At 35.9% G+C, this 26,499-nt stretch overlaps 1 protein-coding gene across 3 annotated transcripts in view; it reads left to right on the forward strand.

Moving 5' to 3' along the window:
* Window positions 1–26,499, forward strand: part of Pde5a (phosphodiesterase 5A) — a 118,604-nt gene that overhangs the window by 1,214 nt on the left and 90,891 nt on the right. For 2 of the 3 annotated variants that reach the window (XM_010610820.3, XM_010610836.3), the window contains exons 2-3: window positions 12,864–13,452; window positions 22,698–22,787. In XM_010610820.3, the coding sequence (XP_010609122.1) occupies window positions 12,864–13,452; window positions 22,698–22,787 (679 nt within the window). Of the gene's footprint in view, window positions 1–6; window positions 160–12,863; window positions 13,453–22,697; window positions 22,788–26,499 lie in introns of those variants that run through there. The other variant, XM_010610828.3, reaches the window with a different exon arrangement.

Raw genomic sequence — 26,499 nt, forward strand, 5'->3', positions numbered from 1 at the left:
TGGCGGCTTGGCCGCGGGGGCCCTAGGGGAGCCGGCTCCCATCCCTGGCCTCACCTGGGCGCGTCGTCGGCCCCACGGAGCCTCCTGGAGTCCAGGATCGGCGGAGTTGGGAAGCAAACTTCCCACGTTTGCTATGTTGCCCTTTGGAGACAAAACGAGGTACTTTATTCAGCACTTCCCTCCCCACTTTCCCTGGTGGCGCGGGAGGACCCGGTGCTGGGAGGTGGCACCTGGGTCGCGCTGGCGGGGAGATGCCTCATTGACTGTGTGACTGTTTTTCCTTAGGGTCTTGTAGCTGTATTTCTTGGGATTTTAGATTGGGCCCTTTTAATCTGGTTTTTCTAATGAACATTCCGAATTGCGAATTTAATCCCTTTGAGTTTTTTGTTTGGTTTTTCCATTTTCTTTTTTGACGAAAGCGACGGCTCCGGGACAAATCTTACATTCTTTTGTTTAAAGATCTAGCTTTCCTTTGAAATCTCTTTTCCCAGTCTTCTTCAAAATCCTAAATCTGGAGGGTCAGAGGCTAACTCAGCAAAGGGACGTGGTTTCTTTTTAAACTTTTCTGCGAGTTTGGAGTGAGGTACTAGGGCCCTATGGATCTAGAATTATTGATTGCTACCTCAGTCAACAGTTTTCGGGTCACCTGCTACTCCAGGCAGTAGGTACCTAGGGCTTTCACTCTGCACATTTCCACCTCTCTGCCCCCATTGAGTTCCAACTCAGAGAACGAACGGGCGGGAGAACTAGGCTGGTTTTCTAGTGTGTGTTGGAGGTGTTCCTTAGGTAGATAATTAACAGATAAAGGAATAAAGTTAGTTTGTCTAGTTAACATAAACGTCCCTTTCTTTGTTTTCCCTCTTTGAAAACGTAAGTTTGGGATGATTTGGTGGTAGTGTAAAACGAGTCATTGGTAAGAACACTTCACTGAGCCTACCAAAACTTTGAAAGTGTAGCAGCATATTATTAGAAAATAAACCGGAAGAGTTGTTACATTTCTTTCTCCATTGCAGTTTCTCCCAAAGAGCACAGGATTAAAATCGCAGTTTTTGAAATGTTATTGTTCACCGTAAAATTTAATCATGACTCCAAACTATTTTTTAGTTAGGGTTTTTATAGTAGAATTGATGTTGGCTATGAGCTGAACACTTTGTGTCTGTGTGTGTGCGTAGGCGCTGCACGTTGTGTCAAGTGAGTAGTTGTGTGGAGTGTAAGTTGTCAAGTGAGTAGTTGTGTGTAGTATAAGTTGGAAAACGAAAGTGTAAAATACACGAGGGTAGTGCAGGCCTTCAATTTTAAGAGTTATAAAATGCTGAGAGTTGTCAGTGTAAAGAGTATAGTCTAAGAATTTTTGTACAACGAGAGGTTTTTTATGAAATACAATTCCAGTTTGGCTTTATAGTTAGTGGCATTAACTGGAGACTTTTAAAATAAGAATAAGAAATTGACATCAGTTGATTGTAAAAACGCCAAACTGCTAAGCTCAGTGTGGTTCATATTATATTGGTAAAAAAATGTACTGCATATATTTTAACTTTACAACCAAGTTTCTTTTTTAATTAGAAGCTCAACATCACTTTCTTATGCTTTCTAAGTATAAAATGAATACTGCATGTGATTGAGGAAATCCATGAAATAGAATAGTTCTATGGAGGCATGTGGAATGCTTTAAGATTTAAAATAAATTTAGATTCATTCATTTTTTTCATCTCCATCAGCAGTCTGACTGCTGCTAGAACTATTTCCACATGGTTTAATTGTTGTCATTTGACATTCACACATGCCTCTCTGTCCTATCCCCAGACTAAATGGTTTGCTTTTAATGGTAGTCTTTGAACAAAATAAAGGTTCTGGCCTTCCTAAATTCTTGAACACCTGCAAGTTTCAATTGAATTTAAAAACAGCTATGCAGTTTTGCTTCTTATATTTATCTTCAAATACAAGCTAAGCACCTCATCAAAAATTATAGCTTACAGTATATAAATAGGTGCTTTTTAGTAATCAAAACCTGCTTGTGTGAACAACTGAACAATTCAGACACAAACTATTGGCATGGAAGTTAATTTAGATCTAGTAAAATATATGGGAAGGGGTACTCTCATCCTCTCCATTCTAGACAACTTGCAGTCTTGTAGGCCTGAGATACTGTGTTAATTGAGGGCTGTAATATGCATGCATTTCCAGATGAAGCTTTCCTGGTGCTAATGCTACTTAACAGCTGTTGTTATTCTTGACAGGATATTAGAATAATGTTACCTTTCATTAGTTCCTAATCAGCTCTGTGATTGTGGATGATGTTTCAGGTCATTTAGTATTGAAGAGGTGACGTATTTGTCTATCTCCTTGTTTTGTACCATGCAAAAAATAATGAAAATGGGAGATATTAAATGAGGCAAGTTTTATGACAGGTTGGATCAAAGTTCAGAAACAAGTTTTACACACTTCCATGTAGCGTTCTCTGATAGATTTTCTATTTGACACTGCAAAGCTGTGCCAAATGAATTATTTCCAGTTCCTGTGTTTGGGATTCTTTCTTTTTCCTTTGTCATTCTTTTCTCTTTTCTAAAAGCTGTAGTATTTATATTTGGAAGGTGTTTACATTAATTCAGATGATGAATATAAAATAAATATTGTGCTCCATTCTTTAAAAATATTAGTTCTATAATTATATGAAAATATAAACTTTTTCACAATGTTCAAACAAATGATGTGTTAAGAATATTTTGTTAAGCGATGGCTGATATTGAAAATAATAAAACTGGAACCTTGGCCCAGCCTGACTTTGATATTATTTATAATATTTTACGATGGTAATATTGGTGCAATAATGGCCCCTTTTCCTTGTGTTGTTTGTAACTAGGTTCCTCATAGCCAGCCCTAAGTTGCTTTTTAGTGTCTTTAAAGAATGCTTGTGGGTTGAATACTTTCTGCCTAGAAGATTACATAGAAGCCTTTAAATGTTGGTTCTCATTGCTCTTCTAACTGGTATTTTCAAAGTTCTAAACTCAGACTCATTTTAGGGCCTGAATTACATGATCCTGATTCCTAATACTGTGGTGGATTGAACAAATAGCAATTAGTGAAATGGATATCCTGAAGGAAACTGGTTTGCTTAGTGTAACACAAACTTAACTAAGCTTCTGGTAAAATTGAGTGGCTCTTTTTTTCAGTTTGTGATGTGACGACCTACTTGCCTATATTTTCATGAGATTATGTCCTCAGCACTTCAAGATGAGGCAGTGCTTCAGTATCTTGATTATGCTAAGCAAAAATTTCATCTAAATGGATTATTTAACTCTCATCTCTAATATTTCTTTTAGACTATTTGAAACATTTTCCACAATGTATAGTTTGTACTTTAACTCCTTATCTACTTGCAGAGAATGTATCTTACCAAGATGTACCTGTTTCTTTAGATTTGAAAACACAAGTGTACAGCTTTGCTCAAACTTTTTTTTTTCTCATTAAGTTTATTGGTACATTTTAGGGATACAGTACAGTTACATTCATCCTTGGAATCTTGTACCTTTACATACTGTGTCTTGCTTCTTACTTTTCCCCATTCCCCTGCCCTTCTTTCACCCCCTCTACCCTCCCCTATTTACAAAGACTTTGTTTCCATTTATTCCTTTTCTTTCCCCTACCCTTCCCACTTCCCCTACTCCTTTTTAATAATGCTCAGAAATTATTTCTTTTGAAATTGGAACAACTAAAGAGAACTGTATAGCATTTATTAGTTTATACCTGAAATGCCTAATCATTTCAGCCTAATCATTTATTAATCCTATAAGTGGTGATATATATACATATATATATATATATGATATATGCATATATATATATACACTAATTCTCCTTATATATATATATATATATATTTCTCAGAAATGATGGTGAGATAAAAACCTCTTTCTAGGATGAAAATTCTTTAATCAGGACTCCAGGACAATTAAATAAAATCATTGACTTGATTGATAGTGGAAGGTTAGAAAATGGCTAATTTCTGAATATAGGATGCAGACCAGCCAATGGACTTTGCAGGACTTCCTGTGAAATTAGTTTAGCTGCACACATGTGAATTCTCTTGACTGGTGTTATAGCTGATGGATGTGACTTGGAAGTATCTCACAGGAAAAAGTGTCCCATACCTAGGAATAAAAATTGAAGAAAGTCTTTCCATGTGAATCATTCATTTGCTAGTAAACTCTGTGGTCTTATTTACTGACTTGATAGTCTCATCTTGTTTTGAATTATGTATGTTTTTTACAATGTAAGTGCTTTATTAATTTTCTCTGAATAGGAAAAATTTATATTTATTGCATCCTAGTGTTTAAGCAGGGAAAAATAAAAGACCAAGTCTTAAGTTCCTAAGAATCATTTTGATATTCTTATAAGCTTTTTAAAATCCTCTTATAAAGATATGTATTTCTGCATACTTTGTGTGCTGGAAAAGATTCTTCTTGATAAGTTTATGTGAGTTTTAAATTTCTGATATTAGAGAAGTATCTTCTTATTCATATCTGTCCTCCCCAAATTGCATTGGCCTTGCTTGTGTCATTTGTCTGCTCTGAGCCAGACCCAGGAAAGTAGGATTGTCTACTTTGTTCAGATAGGTCACCTCTAGAGTGCTCTATCTTCTGGGATGTGCGTTTGTGTGTAGAGGGGGACCAGTCCCCTAGAGAAAGTGATGTGAGAGGACCCAGAACTTGCAAATACTGCCGAGTCTAGCATTGACTGCCTTTTATTTAATCTTAGTTGAATGTAGAATTCTTAAAAGGAGAGTAAATAAAAGTGGGCATGATTTAATTGTAATTATAGCATTTATGCAACTGTAATAACAAATTTTCATTATGAAAAAAATGATAAAACTACAGCCAGATGCAAATTTGCAGCATTCATTAAATCATCCCTGTGCAGTAAATATGGCCCTACTTCTCCAATGAACAGTCAAGTGGGGTCAGACAGCCTTTGCCACAGTTGCCCTGTGATGACTCACTTCTCTCCTGAGCTCCCTGAACAATCCTTCCGATAGCATACCAAATCAGCTTTCAGCTTTGAGGCTTTGACTTAGTTTGGAAGCATGTTTACATAATAAAATTACCTCCTTTATTTTCTCATTAACACAAATGTAAACCTGCACACTAAAATTGCAGGGCATTACTTTATTCACTTTTTTTTTTCTGTGAGGGGGGATCAAACTCAGGACCTTGTGCCTTTGAGGCAGGCAGAGTGCCACTGAACTAAATCCCAGCCCACAGGGCATTACTTCAAACATACTTGATTGAAGGGATTTTGGATGGAGAAAACCTAATCTAGTCCAGTCTCCTATATCTAAACTGCAAAGCAAATCAATTTACATATTTATCGCATAGATTGCAGTAATTATGTTTTCTTTCAGATGCAGTAGGTTTTCCTTCAAGCAACATCTTTCTTATCTTGGGGTTGTGAATGCAAGAAAAATGGCAAAACATTATGTCCCTTCCAATTCTCAAACTATAAATACAAAACTGTATGAAGTGATTTTTCATTTTGTTTATGTTTGATCCCAGTAAAAGTCTGAGATATTTTTACAGCTAGAGAAGAGTTGGAAATACTACATAATATTAAGCGGAGCATTGATTTCTTTACCATGTCAGACCCAAGTGAATTACTGGGAGTAGAGATTATTGAAGGTCTCGTGGAAGTACCCCAGATCTCTCATTCTGTTTCAACCCATTATAGTCAATTAATCTTTTATTCATCTAAACCATGGTTCTAAAAGAAGATATGGCATCTTTTGTGGAGAGAAATTGTCTGGTGAATTTCAGGCCATTTAAAATCCCTGGACCTCAGACACTAAATGCTAGGAGTGCCCCCAGGACTGTGAAAGCGTATGTGTTCCCACACATTTCCAAATAGCCCTCCAGGGTTTGCTGTATTACGTGGTTGGGAGCCACTGTTATGAAACCTTTAAAATTCATCTTTATTTATGCTACTTAAGAGTTTTAGATAGGACAGGCTTAGTTATCAACCCCAGAACTACCAAAGAGAATGACTTTAGGTGCATTATCTACTTTCTGTAAAATGGAGATGATGACATTTACTTCAGAGCATTCCTAAGAGAATTGTAAGACATAATGTATATTTGCTTATCTTGCTTTAGTAGTGATATTTTTAGTAGTTTACCATTTCTATACTGAGAATGTTAGCACCTAAATTATAATCACAAACTTGTATAATCATTCCCTATTCCAATAATTTTTAGTGTCTCATATTTTAGATGAATTTGTATCATCGTCTGGACTTGTGTAACATACTGGAAAGGAAATTAGAATGGGAGCTTAGACTCTAAGATTTCGTTCTCTGCTTGACTGCTAAAGAACTTTGTGATTGGTTCAAGTTAATAACCTTTAAGGTGAGAGTTGAGGCCAGGTAAATAATTAAGACAGAGAGCTTCATAAATGAACTTAAAAATCTCCCTCAGCTCTAACAGTTCTTGATTCTCATTAGACAGCAAAGTATCAGCTTCTCAAATTGAATAGTTTCATTCTTGTATTTTTCCAAATTTAACTAGTGGATCTAGGTCAAATTATGCAAACAGCATAAGTAAAACTGTATAAAGTAAGGATCCAAGAATAGGAAAGAATATCCAATATTATGTTTCATGCAAGTTATTTTTGTATTTTTCCTACAGATAATTTTAGAAGATTTTCATGAAACCATTCTTTCCAGGCAGAATATTTAATTCATTCTTTGTAATTCAGGAATTAGTGATTAAATCAGAAGATTGATGAAAAAAACATCGAAAAGAAAGTAAAAAGGGATAACATTTTAGTAGGATACTTATTTACATGAAAGTGCTTGTGTTTTATGGGCTATTCAGGCCTACAACTTGTTCTTGTTTTGTTTGAAACACCCTGGAAATCTCTCCGGAAAGTTACTACTCCTGTGATTGTGCCTTGACCATCCATCCTCGAGCCCAGAAGTGGTGACACCCTCCTTTTAGAGTTTTCCCAGATCAGCCCCCTTTTGGGTAAGAACTAGCCAGGCCAACTCTAGTCTTCAAATGAACTCTAGCAGAGGGTTAAGCATTGTTATATCAAATATTGAAAGCATGCTCCAGTTTAGAATTTATTATTACTGTTATTATAAAATGTTGCTTTTACTTTTTATCATGGATAATTATTTTATATATTCTTGTATTTGTTGTTAGTTGCATCTTTGATGTTTGGGGGATCCCTGAGTGAATTTCTTGAAAATAATTTCTAAGTAGTACTGAAAAAATGTTACATTCTTACATTGACTTTGCTTGGCTAAATGTTATTTCCTAATATTTATGTAGAAATCAGAAAATTCTGTCACATACAACTAGAGTTGTTAATCTGGAAAGTCCATTTCTTTTTCAGTTTTAATTTTTTTGTTTGTTTTTGATTTGTTTTTTGTTTTTTTTTTTAGCTTTAATTGAGTTTATTGGTACATTTTAGGGATAAAGTACAGTTACATTCATTGTTGGGATCTTGTACCTCTACATGACAGGTCTTGGTTCTCATTTTTTCCCCTTACCCCTGCCCTCCCTTCACCCCCTCTCCCCCTCCCCATCTACAAACACTTTATTTCCATCTTTAAAATCTCACATTTTTTTCTTTTCCCTTATTACCCTTCCCCTACACATCCCACCTTCCCTACACCTTTAGCTCCTTTCTTCCCATTTCTAAATGTCAGTATTCAGTTTTAATTTTTAAAAAATTGAACCAACTTTTTTTTGTACAAGGGTTTCTGTAATTTTTTTTTTAAAAATATGCCTGAAAATTAAGCATCACTAATATCTATCTAGTCATTCTGTTTAAGCCCATTGAAAAGGTTCTCTTTATTTAAGAAAGCTAATCAACTTTAAAAATATACCACATTCCACATTCAACTGAAAATAGCTGTCACATATTAAATACTGTAGATGAGCCTTCATGTTATCATTTAATATGCACCATTTTCTTTAATCTTCTTAAGAACACTATGAGATAAATGTCATTCTTTCCATTTTCCAGAGAAAATAAATAATGTATTTAATGTCCTATTCTTAGAAAGAAGTGGTCTCGGGTTGAAGGCTAAGTCTGTCCCATCAAAGGCCCTATGAGGCGCCACACTATACTGAGGTTGAGTCAGTCTTAATGAAAGCAAAGCGAAAACTCATAGATTTAATGCCACAAGGAATGTAACTCAGAAGAGGTTAAAGTTTCTCTTCAGGCCTCTTAATGTGCTCACACATTACTTAATGATGTGTCTGGAGACTTTGCCCAAGTGAGTTTAGTTTCCATATGCAATTTTAGAATATAAAAAGTAGGAAATCTCAAATGACATTTTAAAATAGACTAGCTAAAAATGTAGGTACCAAGCTATTACAATTATATTTTTAGTATTAGAAGAAAATATCCTAAGTACAGTATATTTTCAAACAATTTTTTATCATTTGATATATTATTTTGGGCAAAAGTACAAGACACATTAAACTAGTTGCTCCATAAGAAGGTTTCATCTAATTATCTAATTTTATCTAATTTAACTCATGAAGGTTATTAGATTTATATCAGAATTTTAATTATTTTTTCCTTATAAAACATCTGGTATATTGATTATGTATTTTGAAATATTTTGGTCTTTTCAAGACTCATTACGTAAAATGAGTGAGTAGTTTGACTTTGATGAAAAGCAAAGTTATTGCCACATGGTCCCATAAGGACGCAGAGGTGTATGTGTGTTTGTGAGTGTGTGTATGTGTGTGTATTCTTTTTGCTACAGAGTCATATTTGAAATTCTGTGTGAGAGCTTTCTTCCCTGTGTTATATCGACAAGGTTTGCAGTTAGTGTTTCCATTTAATACTTTCAGATAGTAGTCATTTGGAAGAAGCTCTGAGCAGTCTAGTAAGAAATTCTAAAACACAAACTGTAAATTGTAATTTTCTTTCCTGTGATGAAATAATAATCCAGTGAAAATGAGAAATTGGAAAGTAGGAGAAGTTTGGATTATTCACACAGTATGTGTGACCTCTCATTGTTTTTGAAGAATATTAAAAACCAATTTATTAAATGTTTAGATAATATAAGAGGAAGCATTCTCAATCTCACAAGTACAGCTACCTAAAACCCATTAAAAAGCGATACTAGCTTGACACCAGTTAATTTAATCACTAGCTTGATTGAGTCTATCATTTTAAGAATGCTATCACTTTTCATATACCTTAAAAATGGAGAGACACATAGGATATGTAGAATGAAGTATGTAGCATTTTATTTCTGCCACATATGTAACTTTGCTAAAGTAAAGTTGTTCCTAAAAGCTATTGTGAAAATTGATGACAACTCATCTTCTAAGCTTTCTATCCCCTAGAATTCTTTGCTCTTTTGTTTGATTAGTTACAAGTGAATTGATCCACCCCTCCACATACTGAAGACCCAGAGTCTCTGACACGAGCACATGGCAGCTGCAGGAGCCAGACTTCTGCATGAACTCTTGTTTTCCCCTCTTCCCTGTCCACATTGCAGTGTCATCTTTAAGGGTACTACTTGTTGGTGCTGTGGCAGCCTTGTGAAATCAAAATGCGTTAAACATCATCTCACTGAAGCTGATTTTTATATTAAGTCATTAATGCATGAGCAATTTGAGGTACAAGCGTCTTCCCTAAAGTAGAATATTAGGATAATATATTTCTGATTGGATTCATTGATTTAAAAAATGGAAGATTTAAAATTTAAATCACTTTTATGATAAGAACTTGTAGCCCATGTTTTTGACAGCTTCCACTTGGCTTTACTTCCTGTCATCTAACAAGTGAAGATCATTTGGCGTTCAGGATGGGAAAGAGTTCCTTAGCTTGAACATCATCTTTGGGATATACCAGTGTGCACAACAAGTGGTATCCACGTTGGTGCTAGCAGAATCACTCCTAACACTGGTTCGGGTACACTTCATGGTTTCTCCAGTGATTTTAAGACCTTGTAAAAGTTGAAAAACAAAACTAAATTTACCATTTAAAACAGAGGTACAGTAGAATTTGCTTATGAGGTAAGAATTTCTTTGTGTCATAAAATAAGCTAGGAAGTAAATGACTAGAGGATAGTAACACATTTTGGTAAGGAGAGGAAAAGATGTGGATGAGATAGATGTTCAGCATCAGGATCTTGTTGGCATCCATTCTCATTGCCTTTCCCTTGACCCAGACTTTCTTTCAGCACGTAGGATCTGTTGTCTTTCATTAACAACCTTGTAAAAGTTGAATCAGCTAAAAGACTTGAAGCAGTTTTCAGAGCATTCAGCGAAGACAAGGTTATACATGAAAGTTAAACACTAAATTATTAGTCCTTGTAGCAAAGAATAAAAACACCTCAGTGGATCTTGTTTTTGTTTCATTCTTTTCACTTAGATGGTTAGGGTGTAATTTAAACTCTTTAAAGGAAAAACTTAGTGGAGTTGCCATCCTAAACTATCTGCTTCAGCCAAGTTACTTGAGTGTTTATGATGTATGTAGGTCATCTATACCCAGAAATCTTGTAGTCCCCATCTGCCTGTGGGCTTGCACACTGGGAACATGAAGAAATGAATGATGTTTTCTCCTTACCCAGGCTCTCCTATCATCACTATTGGAATGAGTACCAAGTGGTAGGTGACAGTACGATCTGACATACACTGGTCATATTCTCTTTATGCCTACACTTCTTCAATTCGATTTTAGCTTCTAAGGAGATTTTAAAATGTAATTTATCTTGTACATCAGCCCTATTCTGGGACAAAAGGAGTCAGAGATTTTCCCCTCTGCTTCACAAAGAGGAAGTTGAGGGGCAGAAAGAGGGCATGTGAGTTGTCTGACCCAAGAGCCACCTCCTCCTTGGCCTGTTGATGACATAAGCTGTTGAGGGGGTCTTAATGGCCTGTTAATACTGCAGCCTACTTTACTGTGGAAGAACTTGGCCTTCACAGAAAATGAACCCCAGGGAAGTTGTGGTTGTTCAATGTCAAATCTGTGTAGTGCTGTAGCTGAAGAAGCTATAGTTATCCTCTGCTTGCTAGTTTGTTATTCTTGAATTTATACCGTGCTGAAGACAGTAACACACTTAATAAAGAGGTCAGAACTAATAGTATTTTGCCTTTTTATCAAGGATGAAATTGCAACTCAAAGGAAGAAACTTGCTTGTCAGTAGTCACACATGTCATTAATAACAAAGGCTGAAATTAGAACCCAGAACTCATAGCTAAAAACAGCACCTCAGAGCTTTACAATCCCAAGAATCATTGGCAATTGATGACTGCACAATTAACTACATGATAAAGACTTTTGCAACCACTCCTTCCCCCACTGGAATATATTATATGGTATGGTTTTGAAAGTAAAGTAAAAGAGCTTGATTTAAGGAAATAGTATGCTCTAGTTTTACATTAAACTATTAATCTAAGAACTTTTAAAAAGTCTAATTATTGTATGTGGGATCATCGTGTGGTTGTCCTTTGAACTCTTACAGTAATGAAATTAGTAATAGGAGAGCCTGAAACTCATTGGTATTCTGCATAGCACTCTGTTGTCTATTTACCAACTATTTCAGTTAAGAAAAAACAATATAGAATGACAGGAGTTGCCAGACAAAACACAGGACATCCAGTTATATTTGAATTTCAGATTTAATTTTTAATAAAAAAATTATTCATTGTTTATCTGAAACTTGATTTCAGCCAGTGTCCTGCATTTTTATTTGCTAAATCTGGCAACTATTAGAATGTCTCTTCTATCAAACACATTCATTGTACATTCCTTTCAGGGCATTGCTTTAAATATATAAAACATGACCTTTTTCTAAAGAAACAGACATAATGGAATGTAGTTAATTTTTTTTAAAGGATACTATTCTCAAAAATCTTTGTTCTCTGAATCCTTTGAAATAGTGTTTTTACCTCAGTGTAATAGTGTTCCATTCTTTGTGATCTGATACAAAGGATTAAATTAAAGAATGTTTTATTGTGAGTGATATTCATTTTATGCCTTTTCTTCTTGAATTTGATTTTGATTAGCAAATTCAACTAGATTTGTGGAGTGCCTTCTTCATGACAACCACCGATCCTCTGAGAACTTTTGTACTCGTTATAGGCCATGGTATCTGGAATAGGAAACCTGAATTTGATTTCTGGTTTTGCCATTGAATAGTAGAATGGGTTTGAGTCAGCCATTTAAGTTAGCTCCATAATTTAGAAAGTAGGATTGTTAATATTTGCCTCAACAAGTTTAGACAAAATGATGATTTTTTTTTTTTAGTATATACCTTTAAAAATACCAATTGTCAAGGAAGAGAATGGAAAATAGAGATCCTACCCTAGGCCGTAGAAATGATTGGTCAGAACTACCAACCAGATTTCTTGAATCCCATCTTCTACTTTTTACCTTTATGTCATACATGTTCACATGAACCCAGGAATTTGTACATGCTAAGCACATACCACTACTGCTAAGCTTCATTTAAGTCCCTGTGGAGGTTTATACAGGTACGTATAGTCACTGTTTGACATCAGCCTGATGTTCCACTATATAAATGTGCTCTATAAATGTGTTAGCTTTCTATGGGTGCCATTAGGCTGCTGCTTATCTTTATTGTAGAAAACACTCTCAGAGTAAATATCCTTGTACCTCCTTTGCCACATGTGTACACTCTGTGGAACAAAGGACAGGTGAATTTTAAAATGTGTTAGATATTGCCTACTTGACACCCAAAGAGGGAGTATCAACTTTTCCTATAGCTGAGAACTTAAGAAGAGTGACTATGACTGGGCACAGATGACATTTAGTGGCTTTCAGGGCTCCTAGCCTTCCTCTTCAAATACCTAATTGTCTGCATGTTCTGTTCTGTAGAGAAATGGTCAATGCATGGTTTTCTGAGAGAGTTCACACCATCCCAGTGTGCAAGGAAGGCACCCGAAGCCAAGCCGAGTTTTGCTCCTGCCCTTCACAGCAGAGTCCTCGGGCAGATACCAGTGCCCCTGGAACACCAACCAGGAAGATCTCTGCCTCAGAATTTGACCGCCCTCTCAGACCCATCGTTGTCAAAGATTCTGAGGGAACTGTGAGCTTCCTTTCTGACTCAGAAAAGAAGGAACAGATGCCTCTAACCCCTCCGAGGTTTGATAATGACGAAGGGGACCAGTGCTCAAGACTCTTGGAATTAGTGAAAGATATCTCTAGTCATTTGGATGTCACAGCCTTATGCCACAAAATTTTCTTGCATATCCATGGACTCATTGCCGCTGACCGTTATTCCTTATTCCTTGTTTGTGAGGACAGCTCCAATGATAAATTTCTTGTCAGCCGCCTCTTTGATGTTGCTGAAGGTTCAACTCTGGAAGAGGCTTCAAATAACTGTATCCGTTTGGAGTGGAACAAAGGCATCGTGGGACATGTGGCAGCATTTGGTGAGCCCTTGAACATCAGAGATGCATATGAGGTAAGTAGGGACTTGAGGCAGGCAGTAGGGAGGAGAATGCCTGGAGCATTGGACCACAGTTGTGAATGGAGGGGATGTTTGAAGTGCAATGTGATAACTTTTATATGCATTTAAAAATTAAATGTATAGTAAGAACTCTTTCATCCTTTAAATTCCAGTTTCTTTTCTGGGAGTTCAATCAAGGATATGAGCCTGAGGGAAATCTTACCATGTTTATTTACTTAATCACAATGAAAGACAATTTTACTGAGATTCTAAAATGATAGGCTCCAAAACTGTCAAAAAACTCTAAACAATCCCATAATCTCTTTTTATTCATTCATTCTCTTCATCATCTTCATTCAGTAAACCATATTCATTCATCCCCATGGATGCGAAAGTCTGATTTTCTTTCAACCCATCTTCTATTTCCTTTAGTTTTTAAACAAATAAACTTGTAGGTCTTTTTTTTTTTTTTTTTTTTTTTTTTGGAAATGGAAAATTTTGCACTGAAATATTTCAGTGGAAAGATCCTACTTTACTTTTTCTACAGCTATGCACAGGATTTTAATTATGATTTAAAGATTACGCTCTTACGTGTTTCAAATTTTCCATTTAAAATAATCTCTTTTATTGTTAGAATTGTAACTGCTAAGCTAAGCGTCTTAATGAAATGATACTTTATGTGTTTGTGAAGTAGTTTCTAGTGCCTTGACAGAGGAGTTGTGCTATCTCCCTACTTCACAGTGCCCTTTGAAGAGTCGTTGTTAATTCTGGTTTGCTTTATGTAAGTTGAAGAGGCTTAATTGCTATGTTCTCTATTCCAGGGGCCTATTAGGGTGCCTGGCAGAGAGGTCTTAATACATATTTGTTGGGTGAAAATAATAGTTGATGCCATAGATAAATAGAATTTCTAGCAGATATTTCAACTTTCTGGCAGATTGTAATAGGTGGCAAGGAAAGTGTGGTCCAGTTTGAGAAGCAGAATATGACGTCCAGTCCAGTAGCTTGAGAAAGGTATCTTCTAGGATGCAAGGCTTGACACAGATGCTGGGAAGTATATGGGCTTTGATTGTTAGAGCTGGTGGTGTGAAAAGGAGACAGGGAAGGTGGACCATGCAAATGTAAGTGTCAGAGTTAGAGCAGACCTGGAGGAGCCATGGGTGCATGGCCAGGAATGTACTGGGGTCTCAGATGCCAGGCTAAGCCAGCTGTAACTCAGCCCAGAATAATAATTGAAGATGTTTTGAAAGGGGGACCAGTATGATTGAAACTCTGCCTTTGATGGATAAGTTTTCATCTTTCTAATCATAAAAGGAATTAGAAAAATGCTAGAAGCTAGGAGGATAGAAGGTTATTTTAACAACCGGAGTATGAGAAACTGAGGACCCAAACTGCACTGTGGCCTGAAAGATCACAAGGCGGGAGTGGGTTTCAGTTGAATTAGAATCTGCTGAACTTGACAGCTAATCGGAGGTAGAAGAAAGGGGTAAAGAGAGATCAAAGATGACTTGGGTTTTGAAATGGATGACTGAATAATGCTGCTGGTACAGAATACTAAGGGCCTGGGATTCAAGGTACTAACTTGACAGCTAATCGGAGGTAGAAGAAAGGGGTAAAGAGAGATCAAAGATGACTTGGGTTTTCAAATGGATGACTGAATAATGCTGCTGGTACAGAATACTAAGGGGCCTGGGATTCAAGGTATGATAGTTCAGATAGGCTAAATCCTGAGATACTTTTTCAGAACCTGTTCAAAATTAACAGTTTTTTCAGTTTTGATTTTCTGTGAAAAATGTACCAGCTTTCATGGAGCTGTCTCCATGACTTCTTTGAGCCCTTTAGTAACGTCACACCGTAGCCGACTCCAACAGGGGTATTAAGGACACAGCTGAAGGACTGCTGCCAAATTTGCAGAATTCCCTTCCTGTCTTAGATGACAGCTGGGTTTCCACTTTTCAATGGCACTATAGTCCCAAGTACAGTAGGACAATAAATATTCTTCAGCTTTGCTAAGAAAGCGTTCATTTGTTTGCATGGTCCTATGTGTCTCCGGGCCTGACAGTTCTGCAATGCCACAGATTTTATTTAACCTACTTAGCATCTTTAAAGTTTTGACAACGTATTTTTTGTTTTGCAATTAATGATGTTTAATTCTTGTACCAGCACCTAAACAGCCAAGAGTCCTTGATTTACACTGATACCGGAGTGGAGCCTTAGCCGGTGAATTCCTCTTGTTACCACCTCACCATGGTCCCCTGATCTGTATTTATAGTGGTCTTGCAAATTCATTCATGTCTAATAATTTCATTACAAGTTCTGGGAGCTGATCTACAATCTGACTTACATTATGATGTCATGTACATTGGTATTAGCAGGAGAATTCTGTTGGCTAATGGAGAATTCGGCCTCACAATTTGCATCATCAAAATACTGTCTCGTGTATTATGAAAGTAGTCATTCTGTGAAAATGTCTTATTTAAACTTTCACCATTTATTTCTTAAAATTGTTTGACTACAGAATATTTTAAAGGCTGTCATATAGTCATGGAAAACATGGAAGAGTTGGCTATGAAATAGTATAATGCTCAGATTCAAGCAGAAAATGGATAAAAACATAATATTAGAAATAAATTGATTATAAGTTGAATAAATTGACACAAAGTTGAAAATACAATTATTTTATTTCTAATAACAACATTCATAGCATACTTAAATTGCAAAACAACACCCACAACTTTGACCAGTGGTTCTGTTGGACCACAAATACCATTAAAGGGTTGGTTGGTAAATGCTGCCTGTATATTAAAGCATCACATATCACCTGCATCTATTGATTGTGCAACTTCTTAAATGTTCCAGGGACCTTATTAATAACAATAAGACAATTAAATACTTCCTAATAAGAAGATAAAAATACTAATATATAAGAAGGTGTTGAAGTAATAATTTGGTGTTTTTCTCCTATGAGAAACAAGTTATCACGCAATGCCTATGAAGCATTGCCTTGAAGACCTTCTTTCCATGTCCTAAGGAGAAAGTCTTAAGCCTCCCCAAGAATTCCTGTCTCAAAGATTTATGTTGTCAAAACATCCTCCTTAACGGGGATGCAGAACTCAGACTCAGTTGCCTCCAGGTAGGCCGTCCTTGGGCTCCTGGATTTCTGGAGAGAACAGAGGTTCTCAAGAAATGGTCACATTTCCTGGAAGGCTTTCAGCATGTAGCCTGTGCTTCTAGCCTTCCCTTCATCATTTCTCCGGAGAAAGAAATCTTCACCTTCTCTCACCCTGCAGGTTTCCTTTTCTACTCAAGTGTTTTTATCAAGATACTTTTCCAAAGTAATATGAACTCACTCAAGTGAATTGCTAATGAATAAAATTATTTGCAAAATAAATTTGGTAAGCAAAAAGGAAACTGGCAACTGTTTTAACTTAGGTAAATCTATTAAAGTCTCATGGTGTTTAATTGTGCCCTAAGGAACACATTTCGGGAGCAGCCATATCTGTTCAGTGTTCAAATTGCTTTTATACATCATAAAAATACTGTTTTGTGGGAGAAAATGAGCCATCAAATTTGCAAGTCCTACATGTTATTTCATTCTTTATGTTTCTTTTTCTTCTGCAGTTCTTTGAAATTCACAGAAAATTTGCAAGGCTTTCAAGTATAAGAAATTTTCATATACCCTTTTGGATTTCTACTTGTTTTTTTGGCCCATTTGCTTTATCATTTCCTCTCTCTCACTTTGTAATAAGCATAAGTAATATACACTTATTTTTGAACAATATAATAAGAAATATGTTTTATTATTTTATTGTATGTTTCTGTTTGTTTGTTTGTTTGTTTGTTTGTTTTTGGTCCCTGGAGGATCTAACTCGGGTCCTTGAACTTGCAAGGCAGTCACCAGAACCACTGAGCTAAATCCCCAGCCCTATTGTATGTTTCTTAATAAGAATATTCTCTTACATGACTCATGATAAAATTAATCAAAACCAGGGAATTCTGTGCTCTTCTCTAATTTGATACAATACTTTTAATGGTCCAGAGCAAAAATTTTGCCAATTGTCCCATTAATAAATAACATTTTTTTCCATTGTTTATTGGTACTATTTACATGTTATTTTTCCTTGTGATCTGGGATCTAATCCAGGATTACATATATATATTGCACAATCTTGTCATGTCTTTTTAGTTTCTTTTCAAACTGGAACTGTATCTCAGCATTTCTTCATCTTTCTTGACTTTGGACATTTTTAGAGCTAATAGGCTAGTTATTTTGTGGAATGTCCTTCATAAATAAATTTAAACTAAACCTTTTTAGGAACATTGCCACAGATATTAATGTTCATGTTGTTTGATTTTTTCAAACAACAAATTCTCTAGCACCAGCTAGGTGTTCATAACCCAGTTCAGTTTTGATCTGGGAGCCAGCACAGACCCACAGGTTAAGCTCAGTCCCACAAGACTGCCCTATCTTCAGACACCAACTCCAAAGGGGATCCGCAGGGTACCCATGGAAATTCCCAGCTCTCCACATTCCTTACAGGAACCCCCAAGATGACTCTTCTTCCAGGCTGACTGCAGTTTAGGTGTGCCCATGACATCCCTCAAAGTCAGTAGTATGATAAAAAGACTCTCAGAAACCAGGAAGGCTCTATCTTTGCAGTCTCAATTTTGTTATAGCTTCAAAAACAGCCAAATAGAAGAGATGCCCAAGACAAAGTGTGTGGACCTGGGACACTGAGCTTCCTGGCTCTCTCCAGAACACCTGACCCTCGTAGCTTCAGCACCCCAAAAGTTCTCTCAACCTCATTTTCTGAGTTGTTATTGAGGTTTTGCTAAGTAGTCAGGATTGATTAAATCATTGACCGTTGGTGGCTGGAGCCTTTTTAGCTCCCCAAACACTGGTGTTTGGACCCACAGTTTTAGCCCTTTAACTCACCTGCCCAGCCCATCCTAGAGCTTCCTAAGGCTCTACCCTCTTCACCCCTTAGATAAACCATCTCATCAGCATGAATATAGGTGTGTTGGGGGGACCTTTTCATAGATATCAAAATTCCCTCTTGTCACTCAGAAATTCTCTAAATTTTAGGAGGTCTGTGCCAGAAACTTGTGACAAAGAACAAATGCATTTTTCATTATGCCACAGATCTTGGTATATCTTATCAAGGAACACATGTGGTAAGTTTACCCTAGTATTCACTGTGTTAAATTTATTTATTACAATGGTATCAGTTAGATCATCCACTGGTTTCCTAACTCCCACCATATCTTCTGTATTTATTATCGGACATTTTACTATAAGGAAGAATTTTACCTTCTCCATTGTCAGTATGGGAACATACCTTTCTATTTAATGAATTATGATGATTATCTTATTTTTGGTGTTCAGATGATATCAGATTTGCTGACTCCTGTGTGTTTGTGATACACCCTCACGGCCTTTTCAGTGTGTTGTCAGTTTTTGCCTTATCAAAATGTTTGAGGCATGTCTTGTAGTTTTCATGCCCCAGCCCTGGAATCATTCATTTTGCCAAGGAGCCTGGTTCCTTTTAGTGGAGGGAAGAATATTTAGAAACCAAGAATGGAAACTAGATATGCTCATCACTTTTGGTTTGTGTTCATTTATATTTGTGTGATCAGGCAGAACTAGGAAAAATGTATAAATGTCCACCCATACCTGTATTTTATTTCTATGTCTATCTACTTAATATCTTCAAAACATTGGATTTATGCTGATTCCTCCAATTTCAATGCAGCACTTCCAAGTGCATTATTTTTCTTCTTCTTTTATCTATTTGGTATTTACTTCTCCACAAATGAAGAACCAAGCTTCCTTATTGTTTACATATTTCCTCACGTATTCAAGCCAGTTCTTAGCTCTTTATTCTGCAGGTATACTTCCCTGCAGATGATGAAACAACTCTTAGCACTTCTTGTGTCTGATGGTGACCAATTCTTGCAATTTTAGTTTATCTAAAAATGGCTTATTTTGCCTTTATTTTTGAAGGCTATTTTCACTGCATAGATAATTCGCAGTTGACAGTAATTTAATTTAAGCATTTTAAGAGTCTCCCCCATTTTTAGAGAACTCTCTTCTTGAGAGTTCAGCTCTTCTTTGTATCATTTTCACTTCATGTGCTTCACCCTGTTATTGTTTTCCCACCAGGAGTGTCTAAGTCTAAGGTAAGTCTAAGATTGTCATCAGCTTTGGAAAATTTTTTTGTCATATGTCTTTAAGTACTCAATTCTGTTTGATACTCCAGTTACATACTTTATATAGTGATCATTCGATACTATCCAATAAAGCACCGACACTTTTAATGTTTCATGTTTTCTTTCCATTCTCAGGTTTTTGTCTGAATAGGTACTCCACTGATCTCTCCCCTTTGGCTATTTCCAGTCTACTGTTAAGCGTATCAAGGAACTTTTCATTTAATACATTGTGTTCCATAATTTGCATTTAGCTATTTCTTTGCAGAGATTCACATCTGTTTATTATTATTATATTTTTCTTTATGTCCTTAAATAAATTTGTAATGGTAGCTTTTAAATCTCTGTCTATTAATGCCAACATTTGAATCATCTTGGGGTCATTTTCTATTTACTGCTTTTTCTCTTCACTATTAGTTGCATTTCCTATTTCTTCACATGGATCGTAATTTTTTATTGTATATTAGACATTATGTATATTTTACTGTAGAATGAGATTTGTTCTGACAGGCAGTAAAATTACTGACAGATCCTCTTAATCCTCTCAAGCTCAGTCTTACTACGTTATGATGGATGTATTCCAATTTCAAGGAGTATCCTCACCTGAGAAATGGCCTTTTCTTATGTCAGCTGGAATGTCTGAAAGGCTTAGTGAATTCTCCATTCCTGACACACTTCCTTACCTTGTTTTACTATTCAGCTTTCAGAGTTCAGCAGCTAATTTTGCTAATCCTGTCAAAATTTTGACCTGTACATGTCCAAAGTGAACAGCCATTGAGTCTTTTGCACCTCTCCTCTACCAGTCTCCTCTGACTGCCTTAACATAGCATTTCTGTGTTGATTCCAGTATCTTCAGAGTTGGAACTCCTTTCAGTTTCTTTTGGAACTGTTGCTCTACATGGGTAGCACCTGCATTTCCAAAACAGAAAGTACTCAAGGCAAAAAGCCAGAATGCCCCATAGTAAGTGTGAGCGTGTGTCTTTCCCCTCTTTCTTACCTGTGGCTGTGTCTAGACTTGTGGTTGTCTTCAGAGGGAAGTAAGTCCAGTACCAGTTAGTTTGTTATGGCAAGTATAGCCAGTTCTCATAAACGGTGAAAGGAATACTTTCAATAACACTAGTTTTTCTTTGATGTTGCTTGAATCTGAAATGTTGAGAAGTTCTCTGTGCTTCCTCACTGTCTTTGCACTGACTGCATTGTTAAAGGAAACACTGAGTTGCCCCTTCACTTAAAGTATATTTGAAGGGTATATTCATTCCCACTCACTTTGATGAAGAGTGACATCCAAGGTTATTATTAATTTTAGTCTAATAATTGACACCAGAAAAGCTATGAAGTCCTACTAACTTTAATCTGTCAAATTACTGCTTTAATTAACTAGTCGAGTTAAATCCTCTTATTTATAAACTAGCTTTGTAATTCTAATATTCATTAGTATAATTATTTCATAAGGTGCATTTTATTCACACTTTGATTTATTACTTTGTAAGTAATTACTTTTATTCACACTTTGATTTACTACTTTGTAAATAATTGACTATTTGACAATAATGTATGGCTTTAATCCATCAATTATCAGAATCCTGTCTACTTTCCTCATAATCTAAAGATAAAATTCCTAAATATCTAAAGATAAAACAAGAACTATTTTACTAGAAACATTTACCTATGGCCGTCTATGTTTCTCAATTAATATAACCTTGAACATTGTGCAGATAAGGTGAAAATGCTGTAGTATTTGTAATATAAAATATTTATGCTGGTTTTCCATCATTTTATAACTTTTCTCCTGAAAATATCTTTAAAAGCCAAGTTTGGCCTTCTCAAGGGAAAATTGACCTCATTTCTGACCCCATTTGATGGAATTTAATGTAATCACCTACTTCATTCACAGCTTTGGCTTTGCGTGACTTTAAACTAATTTAATGAAAAAAATAGAAATGACCTTCAAAGATGACGATTTTCCAGTGTGGATATTCCATATTCTCTGAAGGGATTTCCAAATGCAGAGTTTTTAGAGCAGTGATGCTATTATTAGATTGAGTGTGTAAGTTCCCAAGGCTGTTGCTTTGAAGAGAGCAACACTCATTCAGATTTTTATGTTCTCGAACATTTGCTTCCATTCTAACTTTACATCATGTATTTGTATCCGTTGATTTTCTTCACTGTGGTTTCACTCTTGCCTTAGAAGTTTTGCTTTACACTATAGTGTAATAAGCTAAAATGATCACTTTAGATAACTGTGGTATTCTTTGTTAATGAATTCCCTCATTTATTTTAGCAAAAACTAAGTATTGGGGATACAGTAATGAATTTAAAACTCACAGAGTTTGTAGACTAATTTTATATCTTTCTAAAGTTCAATTGAAAATTGCCTTGTACTTTTCTGTAACCCACATATAGAACTTTTCACATTTCAAAAGTCCTTTGTGATTCTTTATAATGTGCTTTGCAAAAAGAGCAGTGACTCAAAAGATTAAGGAACTGCTTACAAACTAAGAATATGCAGCTTTTTTATATACACACAAAAAGCACTCTTATGAAAACTTGAGATTCTACTTCTAGTACAGAATACTGAGGAAGACCAAAACAATTATAAAGGAAGCCATTTATTGGAAAGGTGTCTTGGAAGTGGTAGATTTTTAGAAAAGGTTTTAAAACAGAGATTGCTTTCTGCAGATGACAGCAAAATCAGGCAGTGAGATAGATGGGGACAGGCAAATTGTACCACAAAATGTGAGAGATGCCACTTTTCCATAAACTATCAGATTCTCTAATTAGATAATACCTTGAATGTCTGTTTTTTAAAATATTTGTTCAAGTCTGGATTGGAGATTTTTATTTGTTTCTCAAACATAGCTGCTAAAAACCTTAGTTGTATCTTTGTCAAATTTGATATGCACTTATGTGATTTGATGCCTTTCATAATGCTAAAATTTATACTCAGAGTAAAAATGTAAGTCAAAGGTTAAATTTCTGTAATCTAATAAATTAGAAAGATTAAATTGATCTTTGTGCAGGTCAGTCATTAAATTAAATTTCTTTTTCCTTACTAGGATCCTCGGTTCAATGCAGAAGTTGACCAAATTACAGGTTACAAGACACAGAGTATTCTTTGTATGCCAATTAAGAATCACAGGGAAGAGGTAAGCCAGTTTTTCATTTTATAAAAGGTCATTTGGAAATATTGTTTTCTTTCTGGACAAAATTGTTTTTACTTTGCACATAATATGAAATAATACTACAAAGATTAATTTGCTTTTCACTTAGCATATAGATAATTTAAATGTTCTGCTTGATATTTTTAATTTACTTTATAGGATTGAATCCTGACACTTGTCTTAGGATAAGTTTTATGCATGTCATTTCCTACCTGCTCTCTTCCCCTACCTTATTCTTTTAAGATATATAATTGTGGTTGTGATTAGAATCAGTTTATTTTGTACTGTATTACTCATTCATTTTATAAATGACCAACCATCACTTGACTTCTTTGCATTCAAACTAAGATTTTGAAAAATAGAAATTATACGTAATTGGAGGCTGAGGCAGGAGGATCCCAAGTTTGAGCCTAGCCTGGGCAATTTATTGGCTTAGTAAGACCTTAGACTGAGTATGTAGTTCAGTGTGAAGGCCCTAGGTTCAATCTCCAACACTGACAAAGGAAGATAAGTATCACATATTTTCTCTTGTATGAGAAACTGAAAATATAAATAAGGAGCAAAATAAAAGACATGGTAGGAAACAGGGAGGTAGATTTTGTGGAGACAAGAAAGGGTGAACAGAAGGATGGGAGTAGTAGAAAGTCACTAAGATCAAGATGAAATATGTATATGTACCAGCTCACCAACATGAATATAATTATTATGTATCATAAACATACACCAACAATAAAAATGTTAAAATCTTTAAAAAATATCACTAATTCTAATTGTGTAAATTTCAGTGTGAAATTGTAACAAGAAAGTGAGAATACCTTCATTTCTATTTCACCTCACTAGAAGATTTAGATTCTGCTACTACTGAATTCCTTCTTCATTTTACACTTGTTTGAGATAAAGTAGTTAATAAATTATCAATTAAACTGACTGAACTTGCATTCTCAACTCTGACTGCACATTTTGACCAACTGGGAAATTCCAATAAATTACCAATTGTATTAGGGTTCTTCAGAGAAATAGTTCACAAGAATGAGTATAGATATATGAGGAGATTTGTTATGGGGATTCCCCATATGATTTTCTGTCTTTAAGCTGAAGAACCAGGAAACTGGGTAGTGTAATTTACTTCGATTCCTCAGGTCTGAGAAACTGAGGAACTGCTGATGCAAGTCCAAAGTGTACAAAGGCCCAAGAACCAGGGTTCGGATGTGTGGGTTGGGAGGGCACCTTTTCTCTTCTTCTGCCTTTTTGTTCTATCATAGCACTGAATATATTGGATAATTGGATGATGCCTGCCCACCAGAGGATTTTGTCCTCTCTCTACTGGTTCAAATACTGTTTCTTTCCTGAACCGCCCTCACATACACATCCTGAAATAACATTTTCAAGGTGTCTGCATATCCTTGAACCCAGGCAAGTTGGCATTAAACTTAAACATCAATACTAATTAATTTAGAATATCTAAGGATTGGATCAGATTGGCTTTGTGTATTTAAAGCTCCCCCAAGTAATTATAAAGTATAACCAATGCTGAGAATCACTATTCTTAGTGAAAGCAAATTAATTGTAAGTTTTATGGTTCTTAGCCATAACTGCACACTAGAATCACCTGGGAAGCTTTTAAAAGTTCTAATTTAAGACTCGGTCTTAAATCTCAGTCTCTGGGATTGGATCCCAGGCTCTGTTGTCTGAAGTCTTCAACTGATGACAATAGTTATGCCCAAGGTCAGGAACCACTTCTGGTTGTATTAGAAATGCAGATGGCCCCCAACTTACAGTGCTTTGAGGTGTTTTTGTTTTCTTATTTTTCGGAGTTTGCGAAAGCAATACACCAGCAGTAGAAAGTGTATTTTGAATTTTTGAATTTGTTTTTTTTTCTAGGCTAGTGATATGCAGGAGACATTTCTCTCTTAAATGCTGGGTAGCAGTGGCATCTGAGAGGCCTCAGTGAGGCCACTCTGAAGAGTAGGCAAGTGGTGTCTTGTAGTGTACTGTGTTGCCAAGCTAGGGTGTTTGTAGAGCAGGTATATGCATGGTCAACTTAGGATATTTTCAGTGTTTGCAGGGTTTATTGGGGTAGCACTCCATCATAAGTCAAGAAGCATCTGTAATTGATTTATGTCCTGACATCCTTCTGTACCCTTCTCCATCTACTCTGCTACCAGATTCCATTGATATTTTTTTCCATTAGCTCTTCCCATTTGTTTCTTTCCTTTCATTTGCTCCCCCTGCACCATAATTCAGATCTTGAAGTAATTCCTGAGCTTTTTAAATGTTCTCATAAGACTTTCCAGACTTGCAGGCAGTTTCCACTCAGTACACCTTGTATATCCCTGCCCTGGGAATTTTCCTAAAACACAGCTTTCTGAATCAGTGCTTGTAAAACTTTAAAATGCATAGGATTCACCTGTTCATAAATATTCTAAATTCAGTAGATTTAGATGGAACATGAGATTCTTTTCTAACAAGTTCCAAATTGATGATGTCTAGGATCTGCAGATCCCAGTTCTGTTTGTCTTGCAATGTAGCCGATGTGATATGAAAGTACTATACTCTACCCAGTTCCAGCTGCCTCCCACCACCTCTTATTCCTCTAGGTCTCAATATTATCATGGCAAAACTTTGTGTTCCTTGCCTTGCCAATAAGGAAGAAATGTGGAGACATTCTGAAAATTCCACAGATCAAGGTGTGGTCAAAATATACAGTGACTTTTACATTTTAAAAATGTATTGCAGTAAGACACAATGCCATTTATCCCCTCAAAATATTACTTTTCACTTCTAATACACTTTGACTGTTCTTGCCACTTTTTGAAGCAGTTCTGCAAGTCTTCTTGCATGAGTGTCTTTACAAGATGTGATCAAAATTGTAGAGAAGGCTGCTGCTGAGTGTCATCCAGTGGAAAGCAGATTCATGTAAACATAGTTATCCTTATCCACCTCATTCACCAGATCTTGCACCATGTGTCCTCTGGCTGTTCCCCTAAATCAAGGTGACTAGGAAAGGTAAATGCTTTGCATTGTTTGAGGACATTGAGGTAGCCAAGACACTGAAACTAGAGACATTTATGATGAATGGCAAATGTGTCTTTCACTGTAATTTAAGCAGTCACTATATTTTTTGAAGACAGCTCCTACGTGCACAATGGATGAGTTGTGATAAATGTATATAGTCATATGACACCACTACAGTAAGAGACAGAACATTTCTGTCACCTCAGGTGTCCCTCAACTCCCTTTGCAGTTTATCTCCTCCTCCTCCTTCCACTTTCGGCCTCTGACAATCACTGACCTGCTTTTGTCAGTATTTTTTGTCTGTTTGGTTTTTGTGAATGCTGCATAAATGAATCCATATAGTACATGGTCTTTTGTACCTAGCTTCTTTCACGTGTCATAATGCTTGTGAGACTCACCCATACTGTTGTGTGTATCATTAGTTCACTGTTTTAATTGATAAATGATTTTGTGGTATAGATCTATACCATAGTGGTTTATCCATTCAGCAGTTGATAGACGTTTGAAGTTGTGTAGTTTCTCTTTCTTCTGATAAAAGCTGCTATAATGTCTGCATGCAGATTTTTGTGTTGACTTGTGTTTCTGTTTCTTTTGGGTAAATATATAGTAGGGAATAGCTAGGTCGTATGGTAGATATATGTTTAATCTTCTGACAAGTTTACAAATTCACATCTAAAGTGGC

The sequence above is a fragment of the Fukomys damarensis genome, unplaced genomic scaffold, assembly GCF_012274545.1.
Source record: "Fukomys damarensis isolate Sample0158 unplaced genomic scaffold, DMR_v1.0_HiC HiC_scaffold_38, whole genome shotgun sequence".
Classification (NCBI taxonomy): domain Eukaryota; kingdom Metazoa; phylum Chordata; class Mammalia; order Rodentia; family Bathyergidae; genus Fukomys; species Fukomys damarensis.